A 15,346-nucleotide genomic window follows, 5' to 3' on the forward strand; every position below is an offset into this window, starting at 1 on the left:
GCTCCTTTCTCCAGGGCAACAAAATAGTGTAAAAAGTGTTGGCTGGTGTCAGAGCCTACAGCAAGAGGTAACATTACCCCTCCATCATGTGGCAGTGCTGGGCCTTGCATCACGGGAGGAGGTTACATACTGCTCCATACCCAAAAGCATCAGATATTTAGTGCTGGCTGAGATGTAGATAGCAGTAGTTGTGGACAGTCGGACCATAAAGTGGCCAGTGGTGTAGCTGTATACGGCCCTGAATAGGTAAAATGATAATGGGGGAGATTTACTAAAACTGGTACAGCTGTGCACAGTAACCAATCAGCATCCAGGTTTTATTTTCAAAGCTTATCTAAACAAGCTGAAGCTGATTGGTTACTATGCACAGCTGCAGCAGATTCTGTGTGCACCAGTTTTAGTAAATCTCCCCCGACGTCCCTTTAATTGCACCTATAATCAGCGGAGGTCGCCAATGTACAGCTGCAGGAAAATTCAGCCAATGAGTTCTCTGGGCTATAGTGAATTCGGCATTTATTATGCAGTAAAAAAAGAAAAAAAAAAAAGCCTCTATTAATCAATCACTACTTTGTCTTTAGTTTTTTTACTGGTCTTTCATCTGCATCTTCCAGGGTCTCCAGGATTTTGGGGCACAACTTCTGTCCGACCTTCCACGTCCACAGGCACAGCTCCACGCGATGTGGGGTCCAATTCTTCTCCTCCGATTCTGCAAGAGATAAATTCCTCTTTCAAATGACATCAGAGCATAGGCTCGTGGGAGGACAGGGATTTCGCTATTTTTTGTGAACTACTTATCCCCCCGCTCCCCCCAATGAAATGGAGATGAAAATATGAGGATGTGCTTGTAGTCCAAAAGAAGAGAACAGCTCAGGCTGACTACCATGGTTCTTCTATAGATCTCTATAGGTTCCTTCTATAGATACAGTTCAGCGAATGAGCATTATTATCATGGGGTGGGAAGTGTGCTACTGGCAGGATCACCAGCTGAAAAGAAAAATAACGCATCAGCACATCTAAGGACTGTAAAATAGTGATCGACCGACATCGGTTTTTTGTTGCCGATACCGATATTTTGGCCAATGCATATCGGTATCGGCCGATATTTTAGTACATTTAAAAAATATGTATTTTTTTTTTCTTGACAGGTACTCTTGTGGAGGGATCTGGAGGTCTAAAAGACCCCAAACCCCTCCTCTGCACTTAAAAGCATTCAAAAAGCCAAGTTTGGCTGTTTTGAATGCTGTCATTTTTTTTTTAAATCTGGCGCCGAGTACCCGGAAGTGATGTCATGACATCACTTCCGGGTTTTACATGGAGACCCGATCGCAGCCGAATGCGGCTTTGATCGGGACTTCTGTTCAGAGGCCACGCAGGTAGGATGTTCAGGTCTCCCGTTGGGATGGGAGACCCAGGCGAGCCGCAGAAGGCGGCGGGAGGGGGGGGGACGTCACCTCCCGCTCCTTGTAATGACAGCCGAGAGGCTTCTAAGCCGCATTGGTTGTCATTACAAGACAGCCGACTGTCAGCTATGGACGCCGGTACCGGGGTGATGCCTCTAGCTGCAGGTATCACTCCGGTACAAGCACTTTCCCAAAATATCAGCAATATAGGTAACCTCAGGGGCCGATTCCGATACGTCGGGGAAAGTGCATATCGGCCCTCGATATATCGGCTTTGCCAATAATCGCTCGATCCCTACTGTAAAGGTTCATGTACATGAGAGCAGAGGGCCATACAGGGTAAAAAAAAAAAAAAAAAAAAAAAATGGTTGTATTTCCTGGGAATCACTGGTGTTGCTGATAAACGCAAATCCAATCACTTAAAGCGGTAGTAAACTCTGACATTGATACCACATTTAAGCATTGTATCAATGAAACTACTTGTTTTCAATTAAAAAGCCACTAATAGTATGCATCAAAATCATTCTTACTTTTACAAATAAAGAGATTGTGAAACCCTCCTGCTTGTTCCTAGCCGCCGCTATCACAACTGAGGTCTTCCCTGTTTGTGCAGTACCTTATTTCCGCCCTCAGTATGTTTTCCTGGCCATAATCCAGTGCATGCGCAATATTCGCCGTATCCAAGCCTCGTTTTTGTTCCCGGTTACTAAGGAAACCTTATGCAGCCAATAGGAGCCGATCCTGTTGCTGCCTTACTCCAGAGTCTCATGGGATCTCGGGGCTGACGACAGACAGTAGGAAATGACGCAGCCCCGGCACAGAGCCAGCATTTTTCCGGCAGAAGCTTGCCCGAAAATTAGGGCTAACGGCGCATTCGTGGGTGACGTCATTTAAAAGACAACAATTACTCCAAAAGGAAGCCAGTAAGAGGAGAATAAAAATGTACAATAAATAACATAGCCTGCTATTATTAATTTAGAGAAAAAAGTGATCAGAATGAATATACAACTGCTTTAAAGCAGAGTTTCACCCAAAAATGAAAGCTCTGCTTATCTACCCCCCCCCCCCCCTTCGGTGCCACATTTGGCCCCTTTTGGGGGGTAGGGGGGAGCAGTTACCTATTTTTGACAGGAACCCCACCCCACTTCCAGGAGACCTTGCCACGGAGAGATCACTCGGAAGTTTGGCCCCCTCCTACTTCCCCCGCCGCCGGGCCACTTAGAAAGCGCAGCACACTACATGCATGTGCAGTAGGGAACCGGCTGTCAAGCTGCAAGACTTCACTGCCGAGCCCCCTTACAGGCAATGGCGGTGGCAGCACCCGAGAGCCGATGGAAACATTGGCTGGTGTGTCGACATCGCTGGACTCCAGGAGCTACAGTATGTGTAGCTGCTGACTTTTAATTTTTTCGTGGGGGGGGCTGGACCTCCTCTTTAAATTGGTACAGTAATGAATGTACACCCCTGGATGAAGGCTGTACGCTTGTATATGCTCAGATCCGCCCATAGTGTTGCCAGTCAGTGCCCATCAGTGCTTGCTCATCTAGGCACTAATGGGCACTGACTGGCAGCACTATGGGCACAGGGATGGTGCTGCCCATCAGTGCCACCTGTCAGTACCCATCAGTGCCGCCCGTCAGTGCCCATCAGTGCCACCTATCAGTGCCCATCAGTGCAGCATATTAGTACCTCATCAGTGCCACCTCATCATTGCCCATAAGTGCCACCTATCAGTGCCCATCGGTGCAGCCTATCAGTGCACATCAGTGAAGGAGAAAAATTATTTATTTTCAAAATTTACTCACAGAAAATAAGAAAAACTTTTTTTTTCTTTTTTTTGTAAGAAATAAAAAAAACCCAGCGGTGATTAAATACCACCAAAAATAACCTCTATTTGTGTGAAAAAAATGATACAAACTTCATATGGGTACAGTGTAGCACATGACCACACAATTGTCATTCAAATTGTGACAGCATTGAAAGCTGAAAATTGGCCTGGGCAGGAAGGGGGTGAAAGTGCCCGGTATTGAAGTGGTTAAGCTGCAATATATTACACTTTTCTGATTGAGGGTTTAGCTATGCTGAACTGTGCTGCCATCTGGTGGCCATCAGTTTTCATACTTGTATGGGACTTCCATCTCTGAGTTTCGGGTTCTAGAAGTCATCAGTTTTCTCTGATCCATTACCAGCCTGACAAATATCAATCAGTATTTTACAGGAAACATTGCACCATAAAATCCTCTGAGTCCAGGCTTACCTTACGTTCAGTTCACACCTATGTGGTTTTTTTGTGGTTTTGCAGCTTGCAGAAAAGCACTACAGTCCATTTAACATGGTTTCCTATGGCACATGTTGCATTTTTCAGCCAGTGCGTTTATGGAAAGGGTCAGGGACTTTTTTTCCCGCAGCAGATTGCGTTTAATAGACTTCAATGGACTGGCACCGAAAACGCAAGTATTGCGTCTTTAATGTTGGGTTTTCTTTTCTCTTTAACACATGTATCGCTGGTTCTTAAAGGGTGGCCCGGGAAGATGGTACTGTGTCCTTACCAATCTGATAAGTCATTGGCTGTCAGCGGGCATTTCTGCTGACAGCTGAATGTAAAAACAAAAATTGCCAGCAGGAAAAAAAAAAAAAAAGACCCCCCCCAATCCCTTATCCAATCATGCAGCCCGGCAGGTCAGGAAAGGGAGGGGGATGAGTGCCCCCCCCCCGAACGATACCAGGCAACATGCCCCTAACATGTTGATGGGGACAAAGGCCTCGTCCCCACACACCTGGGTGGTGGTTGTGGGGGGTCTGCAGGCAGGGGGCTTATCAGAATGTGAGGCCACCCGGAGACGCCACCTGTGATGTCATAGAACGGCGCATGCTGGCCCCACCCCTTACCTATTAAAGAACGGTCAGACAGAAGAGCAGTCAGATGGCGGGAGACTTTAGTGCAAGTGGAGTTTTTTTTTTTTTTTTTCCTCGGGTCAGGCAATGCAGTGGCGTCCTGATTGATGATGGATCTACATTGGGGGGGCATGGTTTTTTTTATTGTTTAATAAAAGGATTTGTCAAAAAGTGTCTTTTTTCACTTTTTTGGTGAATGGGTAGGGGGGCTATGTACCCCGTACTCACTCACATGAAGAGAGGTGGGATGAGGGGGCACAGATTCCAGATAAGCCCCCCACTACTACCACTGCCCAGGGTGGTGGGGAAGAGGCACTTGTCAGGCATGTGGCCTGGCATGGTTCCCATTTCCTCCTTTCCTGGCCTGCCAGGCTGCATGCTCAGATAAGTGTCTGGTATGGATTGGGTGGGGGTGACCGGGGACCCCATGCGTTTTTTTTCTCAATTTTCTTTATTACTAGGAATTCTTGTTTAAATATTCAGCTGTCAGCAGGAAAGCCCGCCGACAACTGATGATTCATCGATTGTTAAGGACGCCGCAGCTGGCTTCCCAACCAGCTATTCACAGTCTTTTTAACCACTTACCGACCGGCGCAAGTACATATACTGCGGCGGTCAGCCCCTCACAGGCAAAGTGACGTATGGGTACGTCACTAGCCTGTGAGGCTCTGGGGAGCGAGAGCGCGCCGCCGGAGGCACGCTCCCGCTCGGTCACGGACCCCCCCCGTGCGTGTGCCCGGCGGACCCGATGTCCGCCAGGCACTTGTGATCGTCCGTGACAGCGGGAGAAAGGCAGGCGGCTAATGTAAACAAGCCGCCTGTCATTCTTCCCGATGTATGAACAGTGATCATACGGTTCTACTATGTAGGACCGTTGATCACTGTTCCTACACCTCAAGCCACAGCCAATCACAGTAAGAATCACGCCCCTAGGGACACGCATAACCCCTCCCTTTCAAAAAAAGTTAACCCGATCACTACCAGTGTCATTTTACAGTAACAGCGCATATATATAGCACTAATTACTGTAGTAATGTCACTGGTACCCCCAAAAGTGTCAGTCAAGGGTCCGATCTGTCTGCCGCAATGTCGCAGTCCCGCAAAAAAAAAAAAAAAAAAAAAAAAAAAAAAAAAAAAAAAAAAAAAAAATCGCAGATCGCCGCCATTACGCGTTAAAAAAAAAACAACAGAAATTACAAAAATCTTTCCCTTAGTTAGTAAACGCAATAACTTTTGCGCAAACCAATCAAAATACACTTTTTGCAATTTTTTTTTACCAAAAATATGTAGCATAAAACAAATTGGCCTAAAATGTTAAAAAATTTTGATTTTTACATTTTTTTGGGGGAATTTCATATAAAAAAATGTGAAAAATATTGTTATTTTTGCAAAATTGTCGCTCTTTTTTTGTTTATAGCGCATGATCAAAAAAAAAAAAAAAAAAAAAAAAAAAAAAAAAAATCGCACAGGTGATCAAATACCACCAAAAGAAAGCTCTGTTTGTGGAGAAAAAAGGACATCAAATTTGTTTAGGTACAACGTCGCACGACCGCGCAATTGTCCGTTAAAGTCACGCAGTGCTGAATCGCAAAATAGGCCCTGGTCAGGAAGGGGGTAAAATCTTCCGGGGCTTAAGTGGTTAAAGCGGTTGTATCCCGCTTTTTGACACTTTTACCTACAGGTAAGCCTATAATAAGGCTTACCTGTAGGTACAAATAATATCTCCTAAACCGGCACGGTTTAGGAGATATTTACAGTGCATGCAGCCGCTCGCGCGAGCGGCGCATGCGCTCTGAAGGTCCGGGGGGACCTTCAATTAACTTGCCGGGAGCTTGCCGGAAAAATCACTCCCGCGCGCATGGAGTCGTCTCTTCCGGCCAATCAGCGCGCCGGAGCCGCCGAACCCGGAAGAGACGACGAGGGATCATGGCAGCGCCCGCATCGATGTCCGGGGGTCCGTGTCGGGGCTTCGTTTTAAGGTAAGTTAAACATAATGGGCTAGTATGCGATGCATACTAGCTCATTATGCCTTTGTCTTGCAGGTTTTTTTTTTTTATTTTTTTTTTTTATAGGGTTTACAACCGCTTTAAAAAACAAAACGCAAAATGCATGAAAACTGCATGCAAAAATGCATCAAAAACGCGGGTTTAAAAAAGCAAAATGCACTGCAAAACACGACTGGAATCCGCATCAACGCCATAGATGTGAACCTAGGCTTAAAGCGGAACTAAAATTCTGCTGTTATTTACTGTGAGCAGGCAGGCTTTTTATTGTAGAAGAAAAATGCAATGTCTCTCCTGCAATCAAACGATCCTACCTGTCTTCTCATAGTGATCCCCAGCATGTAAACTGAGCTGTGCATGCGCAGCTCGGCTCACAGCGGACGCCTGATCCCTGTGTGCTGGAACGACTACCTCTTGTGCATTTTTAGGTGGGACGTCATCCCATATTGGCCAATGAAGATGGCTGAAAACCGGCACATAGGAGAAGATGGTGGCACCGGTGTTACACCGGCAAAGGACCATTGGAAAATGTTGACCCTTTAGTTCCGCTTTAAAGCTCAACTCCAGTTAGATGTTAGTTTTCGGTAGAGCGGGGAAGGGCGTGGTGACATTTGCTTGCCCCTGGTGTCACAGTTACAGAAGTGAGGGAAAACCTCCCTAGCGGTATGGAACCCTCGGAGCCTCCGGCAGCCACTTTCATTGCTCAATCACCTGCATTCAAGGTCTCGGTCTTCTTGCGGATCGCCTCCAGGAATTTCAGGTAATGTTTCAGGTTGTACTGGATGGGCACCAGACCGGGCACACTCTCCACAGCTTCATCTGCCATGAACGCCGCAGATTCCGGGGCCCCGGCACATAGGACAGCTATATGGGAACACATAAAAAACATGATCAATGCTGCTGTCAGTACAGGCTGATTTATCTTAAAGTTTGTAACTTATCCTAAAGTTTAAACATAGAGACAGGGGGTCTCCAAAGCATGTGGATGTGGCTTGTTGCTTGCCTTTATCTGACCCTTGGAGCACTGTTCCTCCAACTGACACCAAAGACGGAGCACTATTCCTTCCACTGACACCAGCAATGGGGAACTAATTCTCCCACTGACACCAATGATGGGGCACTATTCCTCCCACTGACACCAATGATGGGGCACTATTCCTCCCACTGACACCAATGATGGGGCACTATTCCTCCCACTGACACCAATGATGGGGCACTATTCCTCCCACTGACACCAATGATGGGGCACTATTCCTCCCACTGACACCAATGATGGGACACCATTCCTCCCACTGACACCAATGATGGGGAACTAATTTCCCCACTGACACCAATGATGGGGAACTAATTTCCCCACTGACACCAATGATGGGGCACTATTCCTCCCACTGACACCAATAATGGGGCACTATTCCTCCCACTGACACCAATAATGGGACACCATTCCTCCCACTGACACCAATGATGGGACACCATTCCTCCCACTGACACCAATGATGGGGGAACTAATTTCCCCACTGACACCAATGATGGGGCACTATTCCTCCCACTGACACCAATGATGGGTCACTATTCCTCTCACTGACACCAATGATGGGGCACTATTCCTCCCAATGATACCAATGATGGGTCACTATTCCTCTCACTGGCACCAATGATGGGGGAACTAATTTCCCCACTGACACCAATGATGGGGCACTATTCCTCCCAATGATACCAATGATGGGACACCATTCCTCCCACTGACACCAATGATGGGGGAACTAATTTCCCCACTGACACCAATGATGGGGCACTATTCCTCCCACTGACACCAATGATGGGTCACTATTCCTCTCACTGACACCAATGATGGGTCACTATTCCTCTCACTGACACCGATGATGGGGCACTATTCCTCACACTGACACCAATGATGGGTCACTATTCCTCTCACTGGCACCAATGATGGGTCACTATTCCTCTCACTGACACCGATGATGGGGCACTATTCCTCACACGGACACCAATGATGGGTCACTATTCCTCTCACTGACACCAACGATGGGGCACTATTCCTCCCACTAATACCAATGATGGGGCACTATTCCTTCCACTGACACCAATGATGGGGCACCATTCCTCCCACTGATACCAATGATGGGGCACTAACTTTCCCATGTCTTTTTTTTAATAATCCATATAGATACAGCTGTTCTGTGAAGCCCTCAGGGGTGTGTTAGAGAAACTTGGTGAACAAACAGCATCGTGAAGGCCAAGGAACACACCAGACAGGCCAGGGATAATGCTGTGGAGATGTTTAAAGCAGTTTAGGTTATAAAAAAAAGTCCCAAACTTTGAACATCTCACGGAGCGCTGTTCAATCCACCATGGGAAAATGGAAAGAGTATGGCACAACTGCAAACCTACCAAGACATGGCCATCCACCTAAACTGACCGGCCGGGCAAGGAGAACATTAATCAGAGAAGCAGCCAAGAGCCATGGTAACTCTGGAGGAGCTGCAGAGATCCACAGCTCAGGTGGGAGAATCTGTCCACAGGACAACTATTAGTCGTGCACTCCACAAATCTGACCTTTATGGAAGAGTGGCAAGAAGAAAGACATTGGTGAAGGGGCTCTGGTCAGATTAGACCAAAATTTACCTTTTTAGCCTAAAAGCAAAATGCTATGTGTGGCAGAAAACTAACACTGCACATCACCCTGAACACACCATCCCCACCGTGAAACATGGTGGTGGCAGCATCATGTTGTGGGGATGCTTTTCTTCAGCAGGGACAGGAAAGCTGATCAGGGTTGATGGGAAGATGAATGGAGCCAAATACAGGGCAATCTTAGAAGAAAACCTGTTAGAGTCTGAAAAAGACTTGAGATTGGGGTGGAAGTTCACCTTCCAGCAGGACAACGACCCTAAACATACAGCCAGAGCTACAATGGAATGGTTTACATCAAAGCATATTCATGTGTTAGAATGGCCCAGTCAAAGTCCAGACCTAAATCCTATTGAGAATCTGTGGCAAGACTTGAAAATTGCTGTTCACAGACGCTCTCCATCCAATCTGACAGAGCTTGAGCTATTTTGCAAAGAAGAATGGGCAAAAATGTCCCTCTCTAGATGTACAAAGCTGGTAGAGACATCCCCAAAAAGACAGCTGTAATTGCAGGCAAAGGGGGTTCTACAAAGTATTGACTTGGGGGGGGGGGGGGTGAATACAAATGCACCCCACACTTTTCACATATTTATTTGTAAAACATTTTGAAAACCATTTATCATTTTCCTTCCACTTCACAATTATGTGCCACTTTGTGTTGGTCTATCACATAAAATCCCAATAAAATACATTTACATTTTTGGTTATAACAAGACAAAATGTGGAAATTTTCAAGGGGTATGAATACTTTTTCAAGGCACTGTAGTAAAGGGAAGGTAACTATAAGCTGCTGGAAGGGCCACCATTAAAACGGAAACGGTTGCGCAGCCCAGAAAGGAAGGGGATACTGATATTCGTTATTGCAGCTCCAGCTTTCTGTGTCCTCTGCTTCTTTATACTCACAAATAAAATGCACTTGGCCAGCATCAAACCATGTTCCAGTTCAATATTTAAAGGAGTAACTCCACTTTTGTTGAGAAAAAAAAAAAACATTCTCCGCTGGGCAATCTATGTACATTGCAGGGATTTGAACAACCTAGTTTGTTGTGGATTCTTACCTCTTGCTGCTCTGAAGAAATAGCTGTTTGTTTCTCTGTGTCCATGTAGAAAATGACTTGGAATGGGAGTGACTTTATCATTAACAATCAGCTGCTGCATTAGGGTTATAATGAGAGTGGCAGGGTCTGCATCCCTTTAGACGTGATTTCCCTTTGGGAGTATCTCACCAAAAATGGCATTTTTGCTGCAGGGGATGCTCAAACCTGACTTGTATCTTAGTGCTGACTTCTGGGGAAATCAGTGAGCCAATCACACAAGCAATGACATATCCGGGGGGGGGGGGGGGGGCCGGGGGAGGATGGTCTGTAAATAATCTGTGCACAGAACGCCTCCAGGTGGCCATATTGCATTGTACAGAAAATGACAGCGGCTGCAAATTGAAAAGGAAAAGGTCATTTTGATAACATTCTATTACAATATGAGTATGAGTCGCAGTTGGATATATATATATTTTTTTTTTCTTTTGCTAAAACCACCCCCCCCCCCCCCCCACAAAAGTGGAGTTACCCTTTCCCTCCCTTTGGACTACAATTGCATTTGATGAAGCGGTTTCCTTGCTTAAAGAAAATGCAGACAAAGAAGGAACTAGTAGAAAGCTCACCAATTGGCTACCTAGGTCACCAATCACACAGGGCCATCAGGAGATGGCAGGGCCCAGACTGAATTTTACAGGAAAAGTGGAGATCTGCACATAACTTCAGCTGCCTGTATCTCCGGATCTTCACTGATTGTAACCTCTGCTTGGGCATATTACCATTGTAATATTGAATGGCCTAGGCCAAGGGTCTCCAAACTTTCTAAACAGTTAGTGGGAAAAAAATAATGCTTTATCATTAGTTTCAGTGGGAGTAATTGTCCCCCATCATTGGTGTCACTCACTGGGAGCAATTGTGCCCCATTATTGGTGTCTTTGGGAGAAATTGTGCCCCATCATTGGTGTCATTGGGAGGAATTGTGTCCCTTCATTGGTGTCATTGGGAGGAATAGGGCCCCATTGTTGGTATATTGGGAGGAATAGTAGCCTATTGTTGTAATATTGGGAGGAATACTGCCCATTGTTGGGGTCACTGGAAGAAATAGCGCCCATTAGTTGGTGTCATCGGGAGGAATTGTGTCCCTTTATTAGTGTCATTGGTAGAATTAGTGCCCCATCACTGGTGTCAGTGGGAGGAATTGTGTTCTTTCATTGGTGTCAGTGGGGAATTACGCCCCACTGTTGGTATCAGTGGATGAAACAGTGCCCCAAGGGCCAGGTAAAAGCAAGCAAAGGGCCGCATCTGGCCCCCATGCAGCAGTTTGAAGACCACTGGCTCTAGTTATGGGTTTTGAATGGCGCTGGCCTCTAATGAGCCCTAGGTTGCTGCAATCTGAGCAGTTAGGGAAGCAGTCATACGTCACTCTGTGGCCAGGCTCTGATTTGCTTCACTCACCGGAGGCGGTGGCAGGCCCGATGCCCTTCAGCTGGCACAGCTCTTCTATAGCGGCAGAGACATTGGGGAGATGCTGGAAGGCTTTCCTGGTGCAGCTCTCTACTGTGCTCTCCGGGTTGGATGCCGCCATTTGCTGTAAACGAGGGCGGAACTTTCCCCTCTGAAAGAAAAGAGGCGTCAGCTGACTCCACCTAAAACACAATCGTGCAAGGGTTAATCACCTTTCAAAGCGGAAGTTTAACCTTGACTTCGACCTCACACAAATCTGCGGCCCCACTAGACTGGCCTTTTTTCTGCATATTTGCCCCAGCGCAGAGCCCGGGGTCTCACCAACAGCCCCGGCCCCTAGTAACGATCGGGACCCAGATCTTCTGATTCCAGGTCACCTGATCACTGTGATACCCTCTGATTGGCTACCACAGTGATCAGCCTGTCCGCTCTCATCCGATCTGATCCCCTGGATGGATGGAAAATAGGGTTTTCATCCGTCCGGATTTCACAGACAGGATCGGATGCGGATGGCAGCGGGTGTCAGCTGAAATGTCTCCGCTGACATCCGCTGCCCCATAGGGATGCATGGAGGATTCGATCAGATCTGCCTAAGAAACTGACAGGCGGATCCAATCGGATCGTTCGTGTGAAAAGGGGCCTTACACTGTTATACAAGCTGTACACTCACTACTTTACATTGTAGCAAAGTGTCATTTCTTCAGTGTTGTCACATGAAAAGATATAATAAAATATTTACAAAAATGCGAGGGGTGTACTTACTTTTGTGAGATACTGTATGTCTTATATCAGGAGTTCCCAAACCGTGGGTCGCGAGCTGCATTTGAGTGGGTCACGAAGAGCCAGAAATTACTGAGAGTGGGCCTGCATAAATTGTGCTGTGCTAGCCCACGCAAATTACAGAGAGCCAGAGCAGTCAAATCACGATGGATTCAGGACCCCGCCCAGGCAGTTTATGGAGGCTGGTCTGCATTTCCCACGAGGAGGATACTAGCATCAGTGAGTACGTATGTGGGCTGTTATGTAGGATATGTTCATGGCGGCAGCGGTGGTGGCTAGACTGGCGGTGGGACCCCCCACACACACACACACCCACCACACATGGAAATACACACACACACAGCTACACCCCCCCACACATGGAAATACACACACACAGCTACACCCCCCCACACATGGAAATACACATACACAGCTACACCCCCCCACACATGGAAATACACACACACAGCTACACCCCCCCCCCCACACACACACATGGAAATACAGACACACAGCTACACCCCCCCCCCCCCCCCCACACACATGGAAATACACACACACACAGCTACACCCCCCCACACACATGGAAATACACACACACACAGCTACACCCCCCCACACACATGGAAATACACACACACACACACACACAGCTACACCCCCCCCCCACACACACACCCGCCCACCACACATGGAAATACACACACACACACACACACAGCTACACCCCCCCACACACTTGAAAATACACACAGCTACACCCCCCCACACATGGAAATACACACACAGCTACACCCCCCCCCCACACACACATGGAAATACACACACACAGCTACACCCCCCCCACACACATGGAAATACACACACACACACAGCTACACCCCCCCCCCCCCACACACACACACACCCGCCCACCACACATGGAAATACACACACACAGCTACACCCCCCACACACACATGGAAATACACACACACAGCTACACCCCCCCCCCCCACACACACACACCCGCCCACCACACATGGAAATACACACACAGCTACACCCCCCCCACACATGGAAATACACACACACACCCCAACACATAGCCACACGCGGACATGACACACACAGCCCCCCCGCCCACATGTTATTTCTGTAAAAGGGACGGCTCACCAGCAGCTTCCACTCCATCAGCTTCACCAGCTCTTCCTGCTTTAAGGATTTCTGAGGCCGTGCAGAAACCGCCCTCGGCAGCTCCTCCTGGAACCTGCACATGTGGACATCCATTATTCTTATTACACAGAGATCCAGTGATCTTCTACTACTAATACACCTGATCCTCACCTGAACCAGCAAGTGGTGCACTGCAGTGGGCTGTACCTCGCCATCTTTAAATCCAGTGCAGGGCTATGGACCCTGCACCAGTCTTGATGGGGGGGGGGGGGGGAGGAGGAGAGAAGCGGGGGAGGAGGAGAGAAGGGGGGGAGGAGGAGAGAAGGGGGGGAGGAGAGAAGGGGGGGGAGGAGGAGGAGGAGAGAAGGGGGGGGGGAGGAGGAGGAGGAGAGAAGGGGGGGGGAGGAGGAGGAGGAGAGAAGGGGGGGGGAGGAGGAGGAGGAGAGAAGGGGGGGGAGGAGGAGGAGGAGAGAAGGGGGGGGGGGGGGGAGGAGGAGGAGAGAAGGGGGGGGGAGGAGGAGGAGGAGAGAAGGGGGGGGAGGAGGAGGAGGAGAGAAGGGGGGGGGGGAGGAGGAGGAGGAGAGAAGGGGGGGGGGAGGAGGAGGAGGAGAGAAGGGGGGGGGGAGGAGGAGGAGGAGAGAAGGGGGGGGGGAGGAGGAGGAGAGAAGGGGGGGAGGAGGAGGAGGAGGAGAGAAGGGGGGGGGAGGAGGAGGAGGAGAGAAGGGGGGGAGGAGGAGGAGGAGGAGGAGGAGAGAAGGGGGGGGGGAGGAGAGAAGGGGGGGGAGGAGGAGGAGAGAAGGGGGGAGGAGGAAAGAAGAGGGGGAGGATAGAAGGAGGGGGGGGAGCAGAGATCCAGTGATCTTCTACAACTAATGCACCTGATCCTCACCTGAACCAGCAAGTGGTGCACTGCGGTGGGCTGTACCTCGCCATCTTTAAATCCAGTGCAGGGCTATGGACCCTGCACCAGTCTTGATGAGAGAGGGGGAGAGGAGAGAAGGGGGGGGGGAGAGGAGGAGAGAAGGGGGGGAGAGAGGAGGAGAGAAGGGGGGGGGAGAGAGGAGGAGAGAAGGGGGGGGAGAGAGGAGTAGAGAAGGGTGGGGGGAGAGGAGGAGAGAAGGGTGGGGAGAGAGGAGGAGAGAAGGGTGGGGAGAGAGGAGGAGAGAAGGGGGTGGGGAGAGAGGAGGAGAGAAGGGGAGGGGGGGAGAGAGGAGGAGAGGGGGGGGGGGGGAGAGAGGAGGAGAGAAGGGGGGGAGAGAGAGGAGGAGAGAAGGGGGGGGAGAGGAGGAGAGAAGGGGGGGGGAGAGGAGGAGAGAAGGGGGGGGGGGAGAGGAGGAGAGAAGGGGGGGGGGGAGAGGAGGAGAGAAGGGGGGGGGGAGAGGAGGAGAGAAGGGGGGGGGGGAGAGGAGGAGAGAAGGGGGGGGGGGAGAGGAGGAGAGAAGGGGGGGGGAGAGGAGGAGAGAAGGGGGGGGAGAGGAGGAGAGAAGGGGGGGAGAGGAGGAGAGAAGGGGGGGGAGAGGAGGAGAGAAGGGGGGGAGAGGAGGAGAGAAGGGGGGGGAGAGGAGGAGAGAAGGGGGGGGAGAGGAGGAGAGAAGGGGGGGAGGAGGAGAGAAGGGGGGAGGAGGAGGAGGAGAGAAAGGGGGGAGGAGGAGGAGGAGAGAAGGGGGGGAGGAGGAGGAGGAGGAGGAGGAGGAGAGAAGGGGGGGAGGAGGAGGAGAGAAGGGGGGGAGGAGGAGGAGGAGGAGGAGGAGGAGGGGAGAGAAGGGGGGGAGGAGGAGGAGAGAAGGGGGGAGGGAGGAGGAGGAGGAGGAGGAGAGAAGGGGGGAGGAGGAGGAGGAGAGAAGGGGGGGAGGAGGAGGAGGAGGAGAGAAGGGGGGGGGAGGAGGAGGAGGAGAGAAGGGAGGGAGGAGGAGGGAGGAGAGAAGGGGGGGGGAGGAGAGATGGGGGGGAGGAGGAGGAGAGAAGGGGGGGAGGAGGAAAGAAG

At 49.6% G+C, this 15,346-nt stretch overlaps 1 protein-coding gene across 1 annotated transcript in view; it reads right to left on the reverse strand.

The window, feature by feature from the left end:
- Nucleotides 1–518: 518 nt before the first annotated feature.
- LOC309559250 (uncharacterized protein) overlaps nucleotides 519–15,346 on the reverse strand; it is a 19,787-nt gene continuing 4,959 nt past the window's right edge. The window contains exons 2-5 of the mRNA XM_082262471.1: nucleotides 13,363–13,456; nucleotides 11,437–11,596; nucleotides 7,010–7,162; nucleotides 519–706 (exon numbers count right to left, since the gene is read on the reverse strand). Coding sequence (XP_082118597.1) covers nucleotides 564–706; nucleotides 7,010–7,162; nucleotides 11,437–11,596; nucleotides 13,363–13,456 — 550 coding nt within the window. The 3' untranslated portion in view covers nucleotides 519–563. The remainder of the gene's footprint in view (nucleotides 707–7,009; nucleotides 7,163–11,436; nucleotides 11,597–13,362; nucleotides 13,457–15,346) is intronic.

This window comes from Pelophylax lessonae (genome assembly GCF_965119305.1).
Source record: "Pelophylax lessonae genome assembly, chromosome: 6".
In the NCBI taxonomy this organism is placed as follows: domain Eukaryota; kingdom Metazoa; phylum Chordata; class Amphibia; order Anura; family Ranidae; genus Pelophylax; species Pelophylax lessonae.